The sequence below is a fragment of the Bufo bufo genome, chromosome 10 (assembly GCF_905171765.1).
Source record: "Bufo bufo chromosome 10, aBufBuf1.1, whole genome shotgun sequence".
In the NCBI taxonomy this organism is placed as follows: Eukaryota; Metazoa; Chordata; class Amphibia; order Anura; family Bufonidae; genus Bufo; species Bufo bufo.
Window position 1 is genome coordinate 140,474,498 of NC_053398.1, and position 23,143 is coordinate 140,497,640.

The 23,143-nt window shown below is 43.1% G+C and overlaps 1 protein-coding gene across 1 annotated transcript in view; it reads right to left on the reverse strand.

Annotated features, from left to right (window-relative positions):
* Positions 1-23,143, reverse strand: part of CDH13 (cadherin 13) — a 530,998-nt gene that overhangs the window by 287,244 nt on the left and 220,611 nt on the right. Inside the window, exon 4 of the mRNA XM_040409712.1 lies at positions 21,147-21,263. Within this exon, the coding sequence (XP_040265646.1) occupies positions 21,147-21,263 (117 nt within the window). The remainder of the gene's footprint in view (positions 1-21,146; positions 21,264-23,143) is intronic.

A 23,143-nucleotide genomic window follows, 5' to 3' on the forward strand; every position in this document is an offset into this window, starting at 1 on the left:
ATTATAAAAAAATATTAACGTGCACAAAATAGTCAGAAAGGTTCCTACTACTCAACGAATTGTGTGATAGGAGTCCGTTCTGGTTCCGGGGATAGAAGAATGTGGAACACAACCCAATCTTGATCAGATCTCCAAATTGTGTCAATGAAAGGTTCAAAACCCTTTATTTGTAGCCCCCTTTGGCAGGGGGTGGAGCTGAGAGGAGTTTCCTCACCCACTATCCTTGGGCCAACCTTCTGGGAAGGCCTTCATTATGGATCCGTGCTCCATCTCTATCCCTCAGTGCCTGGCAAACATAAAATATCAATAAAACATGTCTTACCATCCACATTAATGGATATTCAGGCGCCAACATGTTTTAATAATGCATATCTCATCAGGCTGATCGTTCTGATACCACATATGACCGGTTTAGGTGTCCCAGAAGGTGAGATACTCGTCAGGTGGGAATGCTGGCTGTCGGTGGAGAAATGTTTGGAGTCCCTCCGATGTTCACATTATACGGAATGCAATAAATACAAAAATTATGTGAGTTGTACCAGAGATGAGTTATCGCTTATGTTATATTTTCTTCATCTTCTGGTTCTCCAGTTGAAAAGCACCTTGATATCTGGGTCAATACATCTAATATGTTAGGTATTACCATGAGGCTCTAGTGTCCCGTCCGGGAAACCTTGTTACCACTACTTTGTAAGCAGGAGGATGCTAATTTAAAACCTGCCAAAAGGTGTTTGTGTATTCTCCCCTACAGGTCCGACATAAAGCCATACTCAGATAATAAGAGCTCCGAGAAAGGTTGTCCCTTTCCCACATCCAGCATACCCACTACACAGTGAATGGAGAATTCTGCTTCCAGCTCAGTCCTCTGTATAGTTTCCGGTGGCTGATGATCGGTGGTGGTGCCGGCAGGGGTGCACCACCAATGAGGCCAGGTGAGATGATCGCCTCAGGCAGCAACAGGTAGGGGCAAGAGGGGGGCAGCGGAAGGGCAATGGGAAATGAGCACTTTCATTGTGGTGAAGGGGTTAGGTTAACAAATTACCATGGGAGGGGCACCATTTCAGTTTTCGCCTCAGGCAGCAGAAAGGCTAGATGCATCCCTGAATCCCCACCGATCTGATATTGATGACCTATCCAGAAGATAAGCCATCAATAATAAAAAAAAACTCTACTTGAAAATATCTTACTATTGTAAATACACAGCTTGCATGACTCAATATATGTCTCCATGGTTACGGACTACAAACAAACCCTTGTGTAGTCTGATACTTCAGTCAGTTACTTTACTCCTTTTCCACCTGCTTCTTGCAAACCTACAGACAGTAGAAAAGGGCACATGACTGCAAGATCAGTTTGCAGTCTGTTACCATGGAGGCACATAGAGCTGCATACCCAAAACGGTTGATGATTTTTCTAATCAAGATTATTAACAAAGTTGCGTGATTTGTTTAGTTTAAGCCACTGAACAGTTAGTGCAAATTGTAAAAATTGTACAACTAGTCAGGTGATTTCTCTCACCCAATCAGCTTAGAGGGTGTCTCTTTTTTTACACACACTTTTTTTTCCAGAAACAGCATCACACCTGTCCATGGGTCTGGTATTGCTGCCAGCCAGTAGCGCAGGGGCAACACGTGAGGTGCACGGTGGACCGATGAGGGGCCCAATAATAACACACAGTTCATCAGTTTACTCACGGTTAGCAGAAAGCCTCCCTGGGCTGGCAGCACAGTGTTGAGGTGGACAGCACGAAATCCTCCAGGGCACGCTCTGTGGTAGGGAAGCATCAGCCAAGATGGTGGTCGAGGTGCCCTTGATGTTAGGGGTGCTTAGGGTGCTTGTTGCGGCTGAGTCCCTTGATGGTTTTTTGTCGTGACGCCAGTACCGTTAATGGTGGTACAACCATTAGTAGTAATAATGAGGTAGACAGTGGTGAAATGCAACTCACAACTTTTACTGTTGATGTCTTTGGTTGCAGCAGTACAATTATGCAGTCTCTTGATGATACAGAGTTGGTTCTGCAAATCCACTGTTTCTAGGCTTTTCATGTTTTCGTTTGGAGCAGTGGGTCAGGTGTACCTTGTTCCTATTGATGTGCTGGATCCTATTCCTTGTCCTTTCCCTACAAGCTGAACATTTAGACAGGAAAACTCATCTGTCTCTCAGAAGTTTGGTGTGGCTGCCAGAAGCTTATAAGTCCTCCACCATGCGCAAAGGTCTCTGTGGCCCTCAATAATGGCTCTTATAACCGATGATTCCTTAGGAAGCTTGTTTCTTTTCCAGGAAGGCAAACTCTCTCCTACTGGTCAGGGATGCAAGTCGATAGTCCGGCCACAGAAGGAAAACGCTCTTCTGCGCCTCACATCTGAGTATCACCTCCTAGCGAAGTTGGCTCCACTCACTAATCTGTGTTATGGAGTCTTCACCCTACATTTTCTCCCACTAATCTGATCTGACCTCCTCAGATCTGCTCTCTTCTGAACTACATTTTCCTATCTAAGAACTCCCTCTCACTAGGCCTGACCTAGGTATATATATAAGACCTGAACTATATCCCCATCTAGTGGTGGGATGTATAAATTACACCTAATCTGCCTGGTAACAGGGATTTTGCAGATACAATAGTACAAAGTACTATTTTATAATATATATATATAATATATATAATATAATATATATAATATGTATACAAAATACAGCACAATACAGTTTCAAATGTAAAAAGTGCTTTTAAGCAGTGCCCACACACACGTAGTGGGACGCTGCAGTATTGCAGTTGACATCAAATTAAATGAAGCTGTAATGCCGTTTATAACCTCTGGACAGGCGAGGCGCTGTTTTGGAAAGCCATGTTTTTCTAATTCTGGACAACCCCTTTAAGTCAATCTTTCTTCATAGTGTTCCAGCTCCTACTGATTTAAGCCACTGCATGAAACACTATTGACTCTACATCATTCTGTCTGTAGAATACGTGTTCTCTGACTACATGACTGGGTTTCAGAGATTTATCAGTAAAGGGCCAGAACCAGTTTCCAGGCGACTCTTCTCATGATTCAAAATCAAATCTATCCATTAGTGTTTCTACCTAGCAAAGGATCAAACTCAGTTAGCTCCAGGTCAGTGAACTGGAAATTGATGTGCATCAGCTTGGTGCGCTCCCGCTCGCACCGGCCTACAGCCTGCGGGCAGCAATAATTTACACAAACCATATTGTATAAGGGATTGAATCAGCCTTAAAATAAGATCGGGAGTACTGCAAGAAGACTGTCATAAATCAAAGGCTCACTCCATCGGAAAAAGGGGGTTATCCCCATGATCAGAAACACATTTGGAAGAGCGCCTGTGATTGTTAATAAGGGAAGCGGCCATCTTGAAGATTGCTGAAGATTTATAGTAAGCCAGCCTTAAAATGCTTACAAAGATGGAGGGAAGGCTTGTAAAAATGAGTGCATTGGTGTCAAACTTAGGCACCGAAGCTCCAGGTCCTTCAAGTGGTCATGGAATGGTTTTGAGATTCGGTCCACCGTAGTTGACTAATTGCCACTATCTTAAAGGGGGTTCTAAGGGAATTAAGAAAATGAAAATATTTAAATATAAATTTATTTTAAATATATTCCCAAATACTTTTCATTAGTTATAATGGCTTGTTTTGTCTGTGGAGTAATCATTAGTAGAAATAAAATGGCTGCTGTCCTATTAGTATAAACAAAACCTGTCCTAATCACACAGCAGGGGAAGTTACTTCACAACACTGAGGTAAATAGCTGCCTCATCCTCCTCTCTGATCTACGTGCCAGGAATTATGATCCTGAATACAGATGATAAGATCTTCAGTTGAATCTCTGTAGGAATGGAGTTCATGAGGAGACATGAAGTACAGAGAGGAGGTGGAGGTTTTGCTGATGAGCAGCAGCACTTGTATGCAGTCTCCATTACCACAGTCTGCCCTGTCTATCCTCTCTGTACTTCATGTCTCCTCATAAACTCCATTCCTACAGAAATTCAGCTGAAGATCTCATCATCTGTATTCAGGATTACCGTATTTTATTAACATTGGGGGTCTGATTGGTGGATTCACCTGAGGTGTCATGAAAAATATTTTTTTATTATCCCCCTCTAAAACCTAGGTGTGTCTTATGGGCCGGTGCGTCTTATTGGGGCGAATTATGTATCTATTATGTTTTATAGAATAGCATGTATACAGTATGAAAATCCAATACAATAACTTTTATTAGCGTGGCAGAGGCCAATGAAAGCCGATACAGTGGCGCATGATGGAGCCTTCCATCGGAGGTATTCTCAAACGTGATGTTTAACAGATTTTTAATTGGGGTTGGTCAAAGCTGCTTGGTATGTGGTCAAGTAGAAAGTTAGCTGAGCTCGGCATGAATTACAAAAAGTTCCACCCACCCCTAAGCTAAGCTTCTTTGAGGAAGGAAGAGGAGTTGGAGTTTTCAGCAACGGAAACATTACTCAGTGTTTTCCCTATGCATACAAGGTTGGTAATATTCACTCTAGTGATAGCTAACCTCCGGCACTCCAGCTGTGGTGAAACTACGATTCCCAGCATGCTCCATTAATTTCTATGGAGTTCTGAGAACAGCCAAGCAAGGGGGCATCTTGGAAGTCATAGTTTTACCACAGCTGGAGTGCCAGAGGTTAGCCATCACAGCTCTAGACCAAAGTTTGGTTTTCCATATACTGTACAGCTACAGCTCTCAGAATGCCTTGACCATCACCAGCTGTCAGGGTAGGCTGGGCATTGTTGTTTTTGTAAAAACTGAAGAGCCAAAGTTTGGAAACCACTGCTGTAGACCAATGTCTTTTCAAAGCACGACCACCTAAATCGTGATGGAGAGAGATATAACTTTAAGCTTGTAAACCTCAATGTAAAGTCTATAACAGGGATTCCACCTACCATACGCCATTTATAATATTAGTTAGAGCCTCTTAGGTGGGGCCCTGTGAAGCTGCTGTGCTCAGGTGCAACTGCTAACTCTGCATCCCATATAGCTACATCTCTGATCATGAGGCACTTCAAAAGAATCCTAGCAATGATCCCAATGACCTGACTGACAAGATCTTCCTCCATTTGGCCATCAAATTAAAGGGAGAAATCGGAGAAGTTTATATTTCCAATTAGAAGTCATGGTAAATTAAGTAAAACCACCATATAATGTGACATTAACTTCCTTCACCCCATTCTCATAAACTTTCATGATGTTAGCTTTAGGTCAATAGCTGAAGATTAGGCACAAGGTCCTCTGCCTTAGAAACTTCCATCAAGTTCATGAGTAGTAAATCAGGCAGAAGCATTGAGCTGTATGGAGGCTTCGATGTCCGGCCAAAACATCAGCAGCATTGTTGTCACGGGACGCCGGGGCGCTCACTCTCCTCAGCGCCGCTGGCGTCCCGTTTCTGTGCAGGACGCGCACGGCGTCCTCGTCTCCTTGGTGATAGGGGGAGGGACGGACCGGCCGCGCATGTCTCCTCCGCGCGACCGGCGTCCATAGAAACATAGAAACATAGAATGTGTCGGCAGATAAGAACCATTTGGCCCATCTAGTCTGCCCAATATACTGAATACTATGGATAGCCCCTAGCTAAATACTATGGATAGCCCCAGTTTCCCCAGCCACCAGGCGGGGGTCTGAGCACCAAGCTGGGAACTCGGTGCTCGGCTGTACTTCCTGCTGTGGGTCATGTGACGCTGGCCACGTCACATGACCCCAGCTAGTCAGTATTTAACAGGCAGCCTGCTGGCCACAGGTTGCCTGTTAATTCTAGGTTCCTGGCTATTTATTGGACTACTGAATACTCACCTGATCCTGTTCCCTGACGATCCTTTGCCTGCTCCTCCTGTACTGCGTACCCTACTGCGTACCCTCCTGGTTTTTTGACCTCGGCTCCCACCTGACTACTCTTTGCGGACTCCTCTGGTACTTCTCCACTCTCCTGGTATTTGACCTCGGCTTCTCCTGACCATTCTTTGCTTTATCCTCTGTACTGCGTAGCTCTCTTGGTTCTGACCCGGTCCGTTCATGTTCCGTATTTTGTCTTGTCTGTCTTCCCTGCACATATCCTAAGTATGTCATCAGGACTCGTGAGGCAAGTAGGCAGGGCCAGGGGTGAGGGTGGAGCGCAGTGGTCACTATCCTTCCCCCTGTGTGTGTGTGTGGACGCGACCGTTACAAAATACTAAGGTCAACCCATGAACCCACAGTTCTGTCAATCAAGTTTAACTTTTTTATGGATAAGAATTAGGCAGGGTTCAGGCTCTCCTTAAACAGACTATCTGTGTATGAAGACTTTTTAGCTGTGCTCCATGGGAAAAAAATATGCAAAGAGGTACTGCATCCCCGGTGAAAGAGAACCATCTTTCTAGCGCCCATTCTAGAAGTGGCTCTCTATGAGCCAAAGTCCAACTTTTTAACAAACCCTGGAACATGACAAGGGAAAACAGCCAAGCTTGGATATTTGGTTTGGCTATTTTCCCTCGTCATCTTCAAAACTGTTCAAAACTTTGACTCATAGGGAGCCACTTCCAGAAGGTGGCGCTAGCAAGATGGTTCTCTTCCCCTGGGAGATACCTCTTTGGCATATAACTCATGATATGACCATCCTAAGGGTCAATTTCAATTTAAAACCATAGAATTGTATGGGGATGAATGATCATAGTAGAGTAGCATGTCAATGCAGCTACACAAGCCTGCAACTGAACAGTTCATTTCCAATCACTGCTCCTTCAATTGCAGCATGTAAACGGGCCATAACGAAAGCAGCACCATCAGAACCACCATCAGGCAAGCCAGTGTTTCCAGATCTGGACTGATCACAGCTGCAATGAGATGTGTTCTCAGCAGATTACATGATGCATGTTGTAATGGGATCTGTCCTTGGGATTTGCTGTGCACTCTACCACAACCATTACAAAAATCAATATTACTACATAGCAAGAGTCGTGGCTTGTATCTTGGCTTGTAATATCTCTACAGGAAGCGTCTAAATTATAAACTGTTATATAGGATCTGTTCCCAGAGGACTGAGGTTTATGAGATCTCATCTTTACATTTATTGGCTATTTATTGTCTGGTTGTATGAGTTTTTTTAAAAAAAAATTCATAGCATGGGGTAATAAAAACCCATAACCCACTACTGACAAGAATCTAACTGGGTGGATTTGGTCAAAAACATTGTCATAAGACTGTCCAGTGGATAGGGAATACACTGATGAGCAAAATTTTTAACTTTTGACTTTCAGGCTCCATGTCTCACCATCCACTACATCTTCCACCTTGAGACTACCATCAGTTTATAGACAATCATCTTGGCTATCTCATACATAAATTGGACTTGTAACTATTTAGCATATGACTAGTTGTGCAGATTCTTCTCATGTAACTGCATTGTTAATGTTTTGCTCCTGGTGGTGGAACAATCTTTTTCTTCTTGGATACAACAAATTATAACCTGTTTTCACCTTTCCTAATAGCTCAGTGTGTTTTTAGGATGATTCCTAAGAGAAAGGTCACTGGTTCGAATCCAGGAGCAGCCATGAAGAAGAATTCCCAAGAAAAGAGAAAGCATCATCCAGCTCATCGATAGCGGTATCTCGGACAAAAAAATTGCCAAACTACATCATGTGAGCGCCATGACAGCTGGAAGAATACAAAATGAAGTCCGTCCATCCATTCGAAAGCCAAGAGGTGGACATCCATGAAAAATATCAGTCAACAAGTTGGCTCATCACAAGGTCTATCAGTTCTGGCGCAAAAAACACGGCAGTGGAGGCGGCTCGTATGCTTCGTCATAGTGAGATCACAGACGTCCATGCAAGCACCGTGCGAAGGGCATTACACAAGTCTGGAATGGTGGCCCCCAAAAAAAGGTGAAGAGCTGGCTCGAGTTTACAAAAAAGTACGAACAGTGGACAGTAAAAGATTGGAAGCAGGTGATTTGGAGAATGGTGAGTGCAGCTCTGGAGTATAATACAGGCTGTAACTCAGGATCAGTACAGGATAAGTAATGTAATGTATGTACACAGTGACTGCACCAGCAGAATAGTGAGTGCAGCTCTGGAGTATAATACAGGATGTTACTCAGGATCAGTACAGGATAAGTAATGTATGTACACAGTGACTGCACCAGCAGAATAGTGAGTGCAGCTCTGGAGTATAATACAGGATGTAACTCAGGATCAGTACAGGATAAGTAATGTATGTACACAGTGACTCCACCAGCAGAATAGTGAGTGCAGCTCTGGAGTATAATACAGGATCAGTAAAGCTGCTCAACAGTTTATTTAGATTATATTTATAACTGTAAACTCAGAAATTGTTTCTAAATGTAGATACAATACAAACACCAGCACGTGACAGGTGTTAAGTTACCGCTGTTTGATGGTGGAACATGTGCCCGTCGCTGCCAAAGTTGCAAATGCATTGTAACAAGTGTTCAGTATTTCTTGGATCGGTATTTGGCATCAGAGTGGTTAATTAGTACAAGAAGCTTTCAAGAGTGGTTGAAGTGTTATTACCGGATTGTAAGTAATAAGTGGTAACCTTGTTCAAATAATTATCACTATGTAGGGCACTCAGCACGGACATAATAGAATCATTATCCCAAAAAAAACATACAAATCACCTATAATCTCACAGTGCAGGAAAAAGCCTACAGTGCAGGTGATCTTCACCATATGATTTAGGGTAGCAATGTTGAGTTTGACCCCCAAGGGGCTGCAATACTTAAAGGGTTAAAGAGGTATTCCCATCTGAGACAATGGGGACATATCGCTGGGAACCGCCCCTACACCGAGAACGGAGTGGAGAAGTTGGTGGCCGGAGAACCCAGGGTTTCCCCAGGTCCGACCATCACCAAGCTCTCTCCCCATAGTACTGAATAGGAGCGCACCACGCTTGCGCGGCCACCGCTCCCATTCATTCTATGGGGCCAGCGGAAATAGCTGAGCCAGCTGGCTCAACTATTTCATATAAATGAATGGAGGGTGGCTGCGCAAGCGTGGTGCGCTCCTATTCAGTACTATGGGGAGAGAGCTTGGTGATGGTCGGACCTGGGGAAACCTCCACAACTTTCTGGACTTTGTTCTCGTTGTAGGTGCGGGTCTCAGAGGTGGGACCTGCACTTCTCAGACAATGGGGGCATATTCTACCAATATGGGAATACCCCCTTAATTAAACTGCACAAAGGGGCTGCATTTTTTCCAGGAACAGCTTCACTTTTGTCCATTGATGGTACCAAATATTCAAATGAATGGGGTGACGCTGCAATACCACACACAGCCAATGAACAGGAGCATCCCTATTTTTTAAAAATTTCCCCCATCTTGTACAATCCAAAAAATTGGTTCTCAGTGAAGTGGACCCAGATAAGAAAATCCACTCTAGACTTAGGTGGTCATTTCGAAGAGGTCGTGGTTTAAAGAAGTTCAAAAGTTCAACCATATACATAGTTAAGCCTATTTGAGTTGACCACCCCAAATTACACTGACCATTGGTCTGTAGAGGTGGTCCTCTCAAAGAAAAGGTCAATATACACAAATGATTGGTGAATTGTAAATCCATCAACTAAAAATCTGGTCTAGGACAGAAGTGGTCATCTCTAAGGCTGGCCATACAATTTAGACAGGTGTTGGCCGACCTGACAACTATCCCTCCCGACTCTCCTACACGCACATGCACACTTAGCTTGGTTAAGCATCCATATGTCCTAAATGGTGAGCAAGAGAGTGCCATTGGCAGACAACTCTGGGAACAAAAAGACTGGGCTTGTTGAAATCCAACAGCCCAATCCTTTTCTCCTAACCCGTTAGATGGTTGTCCATTCCTGTAGAAATCGGCAGGCTTGGCCAACGTTATTCTATTATGACCAGTTTATTTTTCCTTAGCTCTTATTAGACATATGGCTCCAAGCTCTGAGACCAATGCAAAAGCTATACCTGTACCCAGGGGTGCAGAGGTAGCAGTCGCTACCGGGCCCAGGAGCCTGAGGGGGCCCAAAGACCCTTGTGCCACATAAGAAGACACTGGTATTATAGAAAGTCCATGCTGGTCGAGTTACTCCTCTGGCTGGGGAAATGGGGTTAGGTCAAGAATTTGGCATGGGGGGGGGGGGGCATTTCAATTTTTGCAATGTGCTTCCCTGCTCCTGGCCACAAAGCAATAAGGGGCCCTGGCTGTACCCATCACCTTCTGATGACCTCACAGCTGGTGTATGTGATGTCATTATGTCATAAAAGATGTTGCATATAAACTATGAAGAGCATTTATTTATGTGTTGGGTTAATGACATCATCATCAAATTCTCTGATGTCATCGTGCCTCTCTACCGCCTTCTTCTGGTGGCAGCAGAGACCTGTATGACCATGAAGGGAGGAACCTACATAGGTTGCAACTCCAATCTCGTCTGCCCGATTGCTGCTCCCCGGCTCTGTCAATGTGTTATGTTTTCGCGTTCACTGATGCGATCATTTATCAGATAGTGTCACCGTTTTTTCCACCAGATTTGCAGATGAAGCAAATAAGATTTAATCTCGTCTCTTGTTTGCATTTTTGTCCCATTATCTCGTGCCCAGACGGCATAGAAATGCTGACATTGAACGCCGTACAAAAAAATAAAAAATTCCCCGAGATAATTAATTTTTTGGTCCTGTAGAGCCTACGGAGAGCGCACGATTTTACTGAAAGATAAAGGGTCAAAAATAGTTTGGGCTAGTTATTCTGCTTGTTACATCAGTAGATGTAATGGTGGCCTCATCAGGGTAATTGACTTTGTAGACGAGGGGCTTCAGGGACCCTCTCAGACATCGGGAACGTATATTATCATTTCTTTGCGACAAATCCAACGCCCTTGTCCATTCTCCATTCTCTATGTGCAGTATCCATACTCCCATCTATAGTGGTGGTCCCAGGGTTGAAATTAAAGATGACCGGTCACTTCCTCTGGCCTCTCTGTTTTAGTAACTGCTAGTATTAGCCCATGTCCTATCAGTTCTGAAGCATCTATTCTTATAAGCCTAGGTCGTGCCGTTCCTCTACTATTCCTACTAGAGGCTTATGAACGAACTGCCAGCAGTCTGCTATAAAGGTACAGTTGGGTGTTACTAGTTTGGGTGACAGTCTGACACTATCCAATCAGTGCAGAAAGTGTCAGATCGTGCCGGGTCACGCCCCCCCAACTGGTAACACCCAGATGGACCTTTACTGCAGACTGCTGGCAATTCACTCTTAAGTTTTTGATAGGAATAGCAGAGGAATGGCCCATCATAGAGTCACGGGGATAGATGCTCCAGAATTGTTATTACAAGGCGGGCGCAAGTAGTTACTAATAGAGACATGTCAGGAAAGGCGACAGGTCCTGTTTAACATAGCTTGAGATCCAGGAGTGAATCAAGGGTTAAGTTAGGTAGAGGAGGGCGCCTCTACATAACTTCGGCGCCTCAAGTACCAGTGCAGGGGTATTAAAGGGGTTGCCTCATTTCAGCAAATAACTTTTCATATCATGTAGAGAAAGTTAAAGGGGTTCTGCACTTTGTTTAAACTGATGATCTATCCTCTGGATAGATCATCAGCATCTGACCGGTGGGGGTCCGACACCCGGGACCCCGCCAAACAGCTGTTTGAGAAGGCAGCGGCGCTCCAGCGGCCTTCTCACTGTTTACCGCTGGCCCAGTGACGTCACAACTAGTATCAACTGGCCTGGGCGGGGCTAAGCTCCATTCAAGTGAACAGAGCTTAGCCCCGCCCAGGCCAGTGATACTAGTCGTGACATCACTGGGCCAGCAGTAAACAGTGAGAAGGCCACGGCGCTGCTGGAGCGCCGCTGCCTTCTCAAACAGCTGATCGGCGGGTGTCCTGGGTGTCGGACCCCTGCCGATCAGATGCTGATGATCTATCCAGAGGATAGATCATCAGTTTAAACAAACTGCAGAACCCCTTTAATACAAGGCACTTCCTAATGTATTGTGATTATCTATATTGCTTCCTTTGCTGGCTTCATTCATTAGTAGCCTTGTATTCACTTTCTCTACATGATAAATGCCATTTGCTGAAGTCACAACTCATAGGGTTTGTCTTTTCTCTGGGAGCATGCACTTTCTGCTGCAGCTCAGGGTGTGTGCACTTTCTGCTTCAACTCTCTCTCCCTATCATAGCTATGGGAATATGCCCTTTCTGCTGCAGCTCGCTCCCTATCACAGCTCAGGGGGTATGTCATTTTTGATTCAGCTCCCTGCCTCCCTCCCTGTACCTGTCACAGCTTCTAACAGAAGACCCATTGAAGGATGGAACTGAGCATGTGCGACCATCTCATAGATATTACTGAGTTAGACTTAGAAATAAGAAAAGGAACAAACAGCAGGTGGCGCTATATAGATTTAGTTGCAAGCAATTATGAAGGTTTTCAGACCCAGGTGATGCTGGTTTGAAAAATGCTGAATATTTTTTATGGCACAATCCCTTTAAAGTACATTGTTAAAGGGATATTCCAGAAATCTAAATAAAATTCAGCAGCTCCCACAAGACTCAGGTAACATATATTTTTTTAGCTCTGTCAGTTACATTTTGCAAGATCAATGGCGTTGAGAGCTACAGAATGTGCGTTGTTCTCACCCCTTATGTCTCAATACTACGCAGGTAATGCTGCACCTTCTGCACAGACGACTCCCTTGCTCCTTTGTTGCTTATGTTACATTAGCTGATTCTGATGTGTCATGACTAGGGTTGCCACCGGCTGGTATCTCACCGGCCAAACAGATTAATTTAGTGCCAGTGAGTGTTCACTGCGGCGCCATCAAATGGAGGAGGTGAGTTATTTTTTCTTTGCAAATCCAGACAATGGGGCATTATTAATATTGGGGGCACTAATGGGGACATTACTATTACTGGGGGCACTAATGGGGGCATTACTATTACTGGGGGCACTAATGGGGGCATTACTATTACTGGGGGCACTAATGGGGGCATAATTATTACTGGGGGCACTAATGGGGGCATTAATATTACCAGGTGGCTCTAATGGGGGCACTATTAAATCTGGGGGGTGACAATGGGAGCATTATTATTATTGGGAGCACTAATAGGGTCATTACTATTACTATTACTGAGGTAAATTTAGGTAAAAAATTGCAGTACTACCGGGGCTCTAAGATTTAACCAGACTTTATTTTAGTATAAAACTAGACAAAAAAAGTGATCGGGTCTTAGTTTAGCTACGCGTTTCACTGACGCTGGGTCAGCCTGAAGAAGCCGATGGAGCATCGGTGAAACGCGTAGCTAAACTAAGACGCGATCACTTTTTTATGTCTAGTTTTCTACTAAAATAAAGTGTGGTTAAATCTACCCCCGGTAGTACTGCCATTTTTTACCTAAATTTACCTCTGCTCATCGGGACCTACTCTAGATGCCCGCGGCACAAGTGAGCTGCTTCGATACCGCACAAGCTATTCCACATACGCTTTTCCAGTGTTGTGCATGGCGTGCACAGCCTGATCTGGTGAGTTACGATCCCTGACAATTAGGGGCACTCTCCGAAAAACAGTTTACACACATGGGGGGGGGGGGATGCGGTCCTTCTCTATTCTCTTCTATTACTATTACTGGGGGCACTAATAGGGACATAACTATTACTGGGGACACTAATGGGGGCATTAATATTACTGGAGGGCTCTAATGGGGGCACTGTTGATTCTGGGGGGCGCTAATGGGGGCATTATTAATTCTGCGGGGCACTAACAGGATAATTACTATCACTGGGGGCACTAATGGGGACATTATTAATTCTGGGGGGCACTAACAGGATAATTACTATCACTGGGGGCACTAATGGGGACCTTATTAATTCTGGGGGGCACTAATGGAGGCATTACTATTACTAGAGGCACTAATGGGGCATTATTAATTCTGGGGAATGCTAATAGGAGCATAATTAATTCTGGGGGGCACTATTGGGGGCATTACTATTGCTGGGGCCACTATTAATTCTGGGGGTACTAATGGGGGCATTAATGAGGGCTTTAATGGAGGCATTACTATTACTGGGGGCACTAATGGGGCATTATTAATTCTGGGGGGAGCTAATGGGGGCATTATTAATTCTGTAGGGCGCTAATGGGGGCATTAATATTACTGGGAGCACTAATGGAGGCATTATTATTTCTGGGGGAGCTAATGGGGGCATTAATATTACTGGGAGCACTAATGGAGGCATTATTATTTCTGGGGGAGCTAATGGGGGCATTATTATTACTGGGGGCACCAATGCGGGCATTATTATTACTGGGGGCACCAATGGGGGCATTATAATACTGGGAGCCAAATTATGACATAGCGACTTAACACCCCTTGGGGGTGTGGCTTAGCTTGGCTGGTATTTTTTGTTGGGAAAGGTGGCAACCCTAGTAATGACTTGTCCATATAAATCCTGCCAGACCCAGACAGACCCACTAAAGACATAATAGACCAAGTGTCAAAGAGGGAGCACGCTGACAGTCTGTGAGGGAAGAGATCTTACTCGGGTTGCGTTGCTTCTACAGGGTTAGAAACAAACTGACCCCCCCCCCCCCTTCCCCCATTCCCACATGGCGAGAAAGGAAGCTGCAGTCCCATGTGCAAAAGGGCATAAGGAATTTTTTTTTCTTTAAGATTAAGAAAACTGGATTTGCCTCACCAGGGTTTATTTTTGCCTTCCTCTAGATTAATTTTTCAGGAGAACAAGCTGAACTGGGTGGACGTGTGTCCACCTATTTTACTCATCCAGTATTCGTAAACAGCGGACTCCAGTTGGCCATCTGTCTTGTACATTTTTGTATCCGCCTAAATTATAGACTGCAATTAAAAAAAAAATATCTATCTATCAAACTGATAGAACATGGACATGCCGTGTGATATGAGGATGCCCGGATTCACCGCACATACCAGTCAGGATCCGACCGGCAGCTGTACATTTTGGTAAACAACTTGTTTACTCTGATCTCACGCCAAGTTCATTTCATGCCCAGCAGAACAACTTTCTAAGTCTGCAATCATCACCCAGAAGCGATGCCCAGTCTTCTTAATTACTAAGGCCTGCAGATTACAGGAACGGTGAGCAGGAGCGGCTTCAGACTAATTTATTATCTGTTGCTGGTTTGCAAAAGCAAATTCGCTAAATTGCAAGAGGAGTCAGTAGTCAGACACCGGAAAACCTTCTCAATAAGCCTGATGGTGTCCAAGATTGGTCGGATTACAGGCAACTAATTCCTGCACATGGCGGCCTAGGGGCAGGACAACATATGGAGAAGACACTTCTTCTGGTATAAGTAATGGAGATAGGTCTAACATTGAGAGACAATAGCCAATAATGGCTGACTCGTTTTAGACACTATTTTAGTCAACGCGTAAATTGCAGCTGGGATGATTTGTTGACCTTTGTAGTAGAACATTTATGACTGCAGTGACTAAAGTTAGTCTGTGTGAATTGAAGATACATTTTTATCTATCTATCTATCTAAGCATCTCATATCTATGTATTTAGTTATGTTGCAACTTTGTGTTAAAAAATAAATAAATAAATAAGTCTTCTACATCAACCTGCACTCAAAACTTCAAAATGAGAAAATGAAAACAGAATTTTAGAAATCTTTGCAAAATTATTAAATAGGAGAAGCTAACACATGGACATTATGGAATATTCAGACTTTAGCTCTGGGGCCTCCTATTTTGCTTGATCGCCTTTGAGATGTTTCTACACCTTGATTGGAGTCACCAGTGATACATTCAGTGGATTCACATAATTTGAAAAAAAATTCATCCCTATCTATACAATATGCAATATGCCCCCATTGTCTCAGATGAAACAACCCCTTTAATGAGAACCTGATCTACTGTGCTCTGGACCTCAGACTGGGCTGAAGGTTCACCATCCAACAAGACAATGACTGTGAAGACACAGCCAAGACAACACACGGCTTAGGGACAACTCTGTGAATGTCCTTGAGTGGCCCAGCCAGAGCCCTGACTTGCAACCAATGAAACATCTCTGGAGAGACCTGAAAATGGCTGTCCACCGATGGTCCCCGTCCAACCTGACAGAGTTTGAGAGGATCTGCAGAAGAATGGCAGAAAATCCCCAAATACAGGTGTGTATACCGTGTGGCATCATCCTCAAGAAGACTGGAGGATGGAATCAATGCCAAAGGGGCTTCAACTAAGTCCTGAGTAAAGGGGCTGAAGACTTTTTTTTTTTTAATTTTTAGCACAGGCCTGAATATAACAAAATGTGAAAAAAGTAAAGGGTCTGAAGAATTCTCGAATTGTACACATATTAAATAAAATAATTTCTATTATTATTATTATTATTATTATGTAGTTTTAGGTCTTCTATTTGCCACCATGAATTATCTGCATCCTGCACTAGTATCTAGCAGACTCCTCCACTTGTCTTGCCATAGACTGCGCAGTTATCTCAAGCTGTGTGTTATAAGAGGCAGCATACGGCAGGTGTGAACCACAAGTGGTCCACAAGAAAGTGGAGGGAAGTGGAAGGTGACAGGGAGAGTTCAGGAAGAAAATTCCTGCTGTATGTGAAGCTCTCCCATGCTGAGCGCAGATCGGTGGTAGCAGACGGCAGCGAAAGCCACAAGGTAAGCTCTCTTTACCACCGCTGACCTAAAAAAGTTGGTTTTAGCTGAGGACCAAAGAGCAAAGGGAATGATCCGATCATCAAAAATATTCAAAGTGCGGGAAAGAATATGAATAAAATCAAAATTATGTGACTGAATATAGATAGATGGATAGATAGATAATAGATGGATAGATAGATAGATAGATAGATAGATAGATAGATAGATAGATAGATAGATAGATAGATAGATAGATATGAGATATATAGATAGATAGATAATGGATAGATAGATAGATAGATAGATAGATAGATAGATAGATAGATAGATAGATAGATAGATAGATAAGAGATAGATATATAGATAGATAATAGATAGATAGATAATAGATAGATAGATAGATAATAGATAGATAGATAGATAATAGATGGATAGATAGATAGATAGATAGATAGATAGATAGATAGATAGATAGATAGATAGATAGATAATAGATAGATAGATATGATTCCCACATTTCAGTTTGAGCACAGTCCATGGTAATATTCCGGATAACGCTCCGGCAGCAGAACCGCACGCTCAAGAGTTAAAGAAGGAGCCGAGAAATCAGAATTACAGACTGCAGTAAAAGCGAGTTCTCCACCCAAACAATAAGCATCAGTGTTAAAATTACACATGCGGGAACATCAATAAGTGATTTTCAGCGCCCTCTGAAATCTACATTTCTTAAAAACCGTATCAGACGTGTAATAACAGAGATTTACACAAACCTCTCAACTTAACCTTTTTTAAAATATTAGTTTTTCTGTCAAAGTGCTTGAACCTGACAGAGAAGAAAAAAGAAAATTTCAAGATTACGGAAGGACAACAGGCAATCAGCGGTAAGTAAATTTCTTTACAGCTTTTAGCTTGTCACAGAAAACCACTACATATCCATCATTGTTAATGGAGCCCTGACAAATCGCCCATCAATGTAATTAAAGGCGAATTGTACACCCTGCTGCGTCTGGCATCGTGTAGATAAATATATTGGAAGAGAAGCATATGGACAGGGACCAGGAAAAAAAATGGAATATAATATCCCCCTTTGCTGGTGTTGGCGAGCCAGCCAGGTAACGAAGAGGCGCATCAATAACGTCCGCCATTTGTCACTAGTGCCATCTGGACACAAAGCCAGAAGCTGCCAAGAGTGTATTAAACATTTTAATTTCATTGTCATCCCTTAAGATTGCATATCCTAAGTGATTTGTCAAATAACAGCTCTGTGCATCCTCCAAGAAGGCCCGCCGAGCGCGAGCCGGTTAATGAAATGCATAGACAAGCCGTTAAGTGGCTCAACGCGGCTTTGCCTCACCAGTCAATTCATTCCCAAGATCGTAGTGTCAATTATAGCGACTTAAATTACAACCGTACGACCCAGCCGCGTTTAATTGAAAGGCTGGACGACAATCAATGCCCCGCAAGTACTGAACCAAAATTGGACCTCGTCATTAGCGACAGCAGATATCCGGATTACGGAGGAAAATTGGCAGATGTGGGAGGTGTAAGCGATCTAGTCTCACATTTCCGAATGAGGTCCTTAAATGGTTAATGAGCTACCGCAAGGCAGGCTCGTGTTATAAATGATGTTGAGCAACCTAATAAAAAGATACTATTAAAAATAAATAAATAGTGTTGATCGAATCGAAGTCAAACCAATTGACTTCAATCCGAACTTCAGGAAAAATTTGATTCGCCGCCAATCCGAATTTCCAATAATAAACCAATTGCGGTAAAAACAAAAAGATTCACGCTCCCCTCATTCATTAGTGCGCGAAGAGGCCGTCGCTCCCGTCTTCATTGAAGATACAGTGCAAAATCTCGCTTGTGGTGACGTATGACGTCAATGCCCCTTCGCAATGATGTCTCCACGTCACTGCACAATATTTCGCACAATGTCTTCATTCAAGATGGCTGCAACGGCCTCTACACGAATAAATGAATGAGGGGAGTATTTATTTAAGTTTTTACTCTGAAGGCCTGAATGGTAGCCTCAGATGCCATGATCAGCGATGAACGCGGCATCTGAGGGGTTCAATGATGGGGGGATTGCGCAATCGCCGTTACCCGTCCTTGCACCCGCTATATTGCGCCCGTGAAATTCAGTGAAGCAGCCATAACTTTGTTAGTATAAACCAATGAAATGAGGTACTGTTGAGGAAAATTATGTAAAATTCGATTCGGCTGCTTGACCAAATTTTACAAAAAAAAATTCCTTTGTGACAAATTACTTTGTAACGAAGCTCATTTATTTGTAAATAGTGGGCGCAATGACAGGGAGCGGCGACTGCGTTGCTCCTCATCATTGTACCCCTTAGATGCCTCGTTCAACACTGATCGCTGCATCTGACATTAATATTAAAGTCTATAATAAAAATGAATAAATAAAATCATGCTCACCTCATCCATTTGATTGCAAAGAGCCAGCCGCCACCATCTTGATTGAAGATCCACCGCGAAATCTTGCGCGGCCTGTGATGATGTCATCACGTCGGTTGGCATGGTGACATCATACTTCTCCGCGCACAGGAATTCACGCGGGATCTTCCATCAAGATGGTGGTGGCGGGCTCTTCAGAATCAAATGGATGAGGTAAGTATTTTTTTATATTTTTTACCCCATTTTAGGGAAAATCGATTCGTTACCCTGAAGCACGAGGAAATATGGCTTTGCGGGGAATTGAACTTTCCCTGAAAATTTGTATCGAAGCCCACTTCATGAACTTTGATTCGCTCAACACTATAATGAGGTCTTGTATAAATATTTAGCAAAGATCAATTTGTAATGTTTTCCCGAATTTGGAAGGGAGTTATTCTTCACACCTACCTATGGGTTGTATCTGGTATTGCAGCTTGGCTCCACTGCAGTGAATGGAGTACTAAACCTGTAGATAGGCGTGGTGCTATTTTTGGAAGAAAGAAGCCAAGTATTTCTAATATACTATAGGGGGCCCCAAAGGTCTAGGAGAAATATCCCATTTGGAGCTGCCTTTGGAGCCATTCATTTGCCACTAGGAACTATTTCTTTGATTTATAACCTATTAGAAGTTATTAATGATTTAAGGGTTGGGCCTCCACAATAATTTCCTCTGGTCAACCCAAAGAACCCTTGTCCGACACTGTGCACAAACTTCATTGTATTTTTACCCAGAAAAAGTACCAGGACGTTTGTTTTTGGGATCCCTATGGGTCCCAGTGGGCAGGCCCCAAGAAAAAAAATTGAAATTCTTTCAGGTCTGATTCGCCAAATGTTTAAAAAAAAGTTTGATTTGGGTACGAGTTGATTCTAGCCCAATCAAAAATGCAACAAGTAACTCTGAAAGTTGGTATAGAAGACTTTGTGGTCTGATAGTACTTATATTTTTTTTTCTGGAAACACAATACAATATGATAGAGAGAGAGAGAATAGTATGGGCCTAGTATGAGTAGCAATCTCAGTTTCTCTGCAAAATATATGCATTGTCTTGAGGGGTACTCTTTTTCATTATGGAGATCACCTAGTATGGGTAGTAGTCTAGGTTTCTGGATAATGTATGCGTTGTCTGGGGTTTACTCTTTCTCATTATGGAGAGAGATTAGTTTGCATAGTACGCGTGCTGAATATTGTAGGCCAGACAATGTCCCTTTGGGTTTCTCGGACAGACATTCAGTTTAGCTTTCCTAAGCCTATCTAATGCTTGTGCTCATTTTCAGATAATTTTTCCAGAATCCCAGAGGATCTTTGACTGGCTTTCAATGATACTCCTTATGCATACTCGGCTCCTTCCATACGGAGGAACGGTACCCCAACCAAGGCCTCTCAGGTAGCCGAGCAAATTTTCTTTTCTTTGTTCTGCTAAAGGGTAGTTACCCAAAAATAGCTGGGTTCCTGGTTTGAGACACTCTGCTTTCCTGGGTGTCTCATAGACAGACATACTAGGCCCATACTAGTCTCTTTGTCTCTTTTTCTCTCTTTCTGAAACAATTCGGGATGAATTATGAATCGCTAGAACTGATTTGCTTATCCTTCATGGCTCCAAAAGGAGTGTAGCTGCTTAATACTAGAGTGCCTTTTGACTACGCACATAGGCATTGACAGATATGGAGGGAGGAAAGGGGAAGCAGAGAAGAGTCTGCGTATAGTTCGATTTGATGTGTGACCTGGTGACTAAAGACAGTTCTCCATAAGGTTGTCTACAGTAAACAGTCTTAGTAGGATGTTCAGCTGTGGAACCAAGGGAGTACACATAAATAGCCACTCTGGGGTTCTTGGGGACATGGGACCCAGATAATTGCCTACTTGTTCAGGGTACTTTTGCATTGATAATCAAGGGGGTAAAGAATTGTTCTGTGGCTCACGAAACAGGAGCAAACACCAGGACCTTCTAAACTGGGTCACAAAACATTGCAACATAACAAAAGAGGAACGTGTGACCGCAGGCAGACAAATTTTGGACACAGAATGGCTCAGTAGGAAGACAAAGGCAGCCAATCAACAAATAAGAAGTGAGACTTACCTTGCCAACATTCTTTGGAAATGGTGTCCTCTGGTTCTCTGGAAGAGAGATAGGGGGTGCCACAATTGATCTCCTATGTCTCAAAAGTGCATGATGTCTTGGTGCTTTGAGCAGGTTCTATAGGGAGAAAAAAGTAACATTCTTCAATGTCAATTTAAAATACAGTACCAATCAAACCTACTCAAAGGGGTATTCCCATCTGAGACATTGGTGGCATATCACTAGGATATTGCATAAATATCAGATACGGTAGGTGTGGGTCCCAACTCTGGGTCCCACTCTTATATCCAGAAACGGCCCCCCAAAGTGAAGGAGAAATAATAGGAAAGCGTGGCCACCCTTCATTCTCCGTTATGGGAGTTCCAAAAATAGACGAGTGCTGTCTTGGTTATTTCCAGCATTCTCGTAGAGGTGACCGTGCATCCTTGGGCCCCTTTCTGGGACCTGATACCTATCTGCCATTAATGGCATATCCTAGCAATATGCCATCAATGTCTGAGATGGTAATACCCCTTTAAAGGAACATGCCGAGAAAATTATGTAGGGCCCGAAGGGGCAGAGTGTAATTTCCGACTTTGATTTATTTTGAATCTCTCATGGACATTCCTCTCAGGACCTGCACTAATTGAGTTAATCATTTTCCTTAAATGCACCTTTTAAAGCTTTTGAAGGGTTGTCCAGGGTTGGAAAAACATGACTTGTTCATTGGTTGTGTCTGGAATTGCAGCTTAGCTCCTTTGAAGTGAATGGGGCTGATCTGCAATACCACACACATTCTGTGGACAAGTGTGGTGCTGTGCCATGTTTTTCAAATCCCGGACCTTTAATGTGTCTGTAATGAATAGGTTGACTAATTTAGAGCTTGAATTGTATAAATCTGACTCAGTCAAATCAGAGAATGTCTTTATGAGTCAGATAATTTCCACACCCTAGTCTAAAATCTCATTACTGAATAATTTTGAAAGATCTTCAGGGATTTTTTCCATTTCAAATAGTCAAATGTTCCAATCTCTGTTTGAAGACGTTATACATTACTGTTTGCTTGGAAACTTCATTAAATTTTCATCATGGGAATAAACATATTGATCTGTCACGGGAAGCATTTAGAGCTATGTGAAAGGTAAGCCCTTCCGGAGCTCATTATTAGTTACCAGAGTAGCTATTGCATTCTTGGTCATTTAGAGGCTTCAATAAATTTGTCTTGATGGTGTCAACCTGTCTAGCGGTAGATATGAGGTAAATTATTCCCAAGTTCTTCATTGATCCTGAAGAATAATTTTCAAGAGTTTATTTGAAAAGCTTTTACTGACAATGCTCAAACCACAACCGGCCTGAAAAAGTAGGACACATTCCAGGAGATCTAATGTGGTATAGATCACACAGAGATCAGCAGTGGACCTGAAGTTCACCACACACATTCCTACACTGACTTCACGGATCATAACAGTCTACTATCAATTCGGCATTGATTAGAGATGAGCGAATCAATTCATAAGAATCAAAATTTGACCCATGCTTTTCCAAAAAAATTCATCTTCACCCGAATCAGAATTTCTTCAGGAAAAATTTGGGTGAATTTTGATGAGAGACATAGACGTATTTAAAGTACTTTCGATTCAGGTAGAATCGATTCGTCCCTGAAACGATTTTTTTTTTTTGCCGATTTGGATGAATCGGACCAAAATGAATTTGAGGAAATTCCCTCATTTCTAGAATTGATGTTCACATAGATTGAGATCAAAGGGGTCATGAAATAAGAGACAATCTCTTTCAGAATGCAGCCACCTGGCATCCGTCTTTAGTCTGGCTAGACTTTTTGAAGAATGGACAACCATGTTATACAGTATATGGACTTCAAGTCTGCCAAAGATACAGATGCCCTTACAGAGTCACTCTTGGTTCTAGCTCATAGAGGAGGAACTGAGCTGGAGATACACCCTCTCTGCTGTCCATATGAGTGGTGGCTCTCTTCTTGCGACAACTTCTCAAGCCCTTAT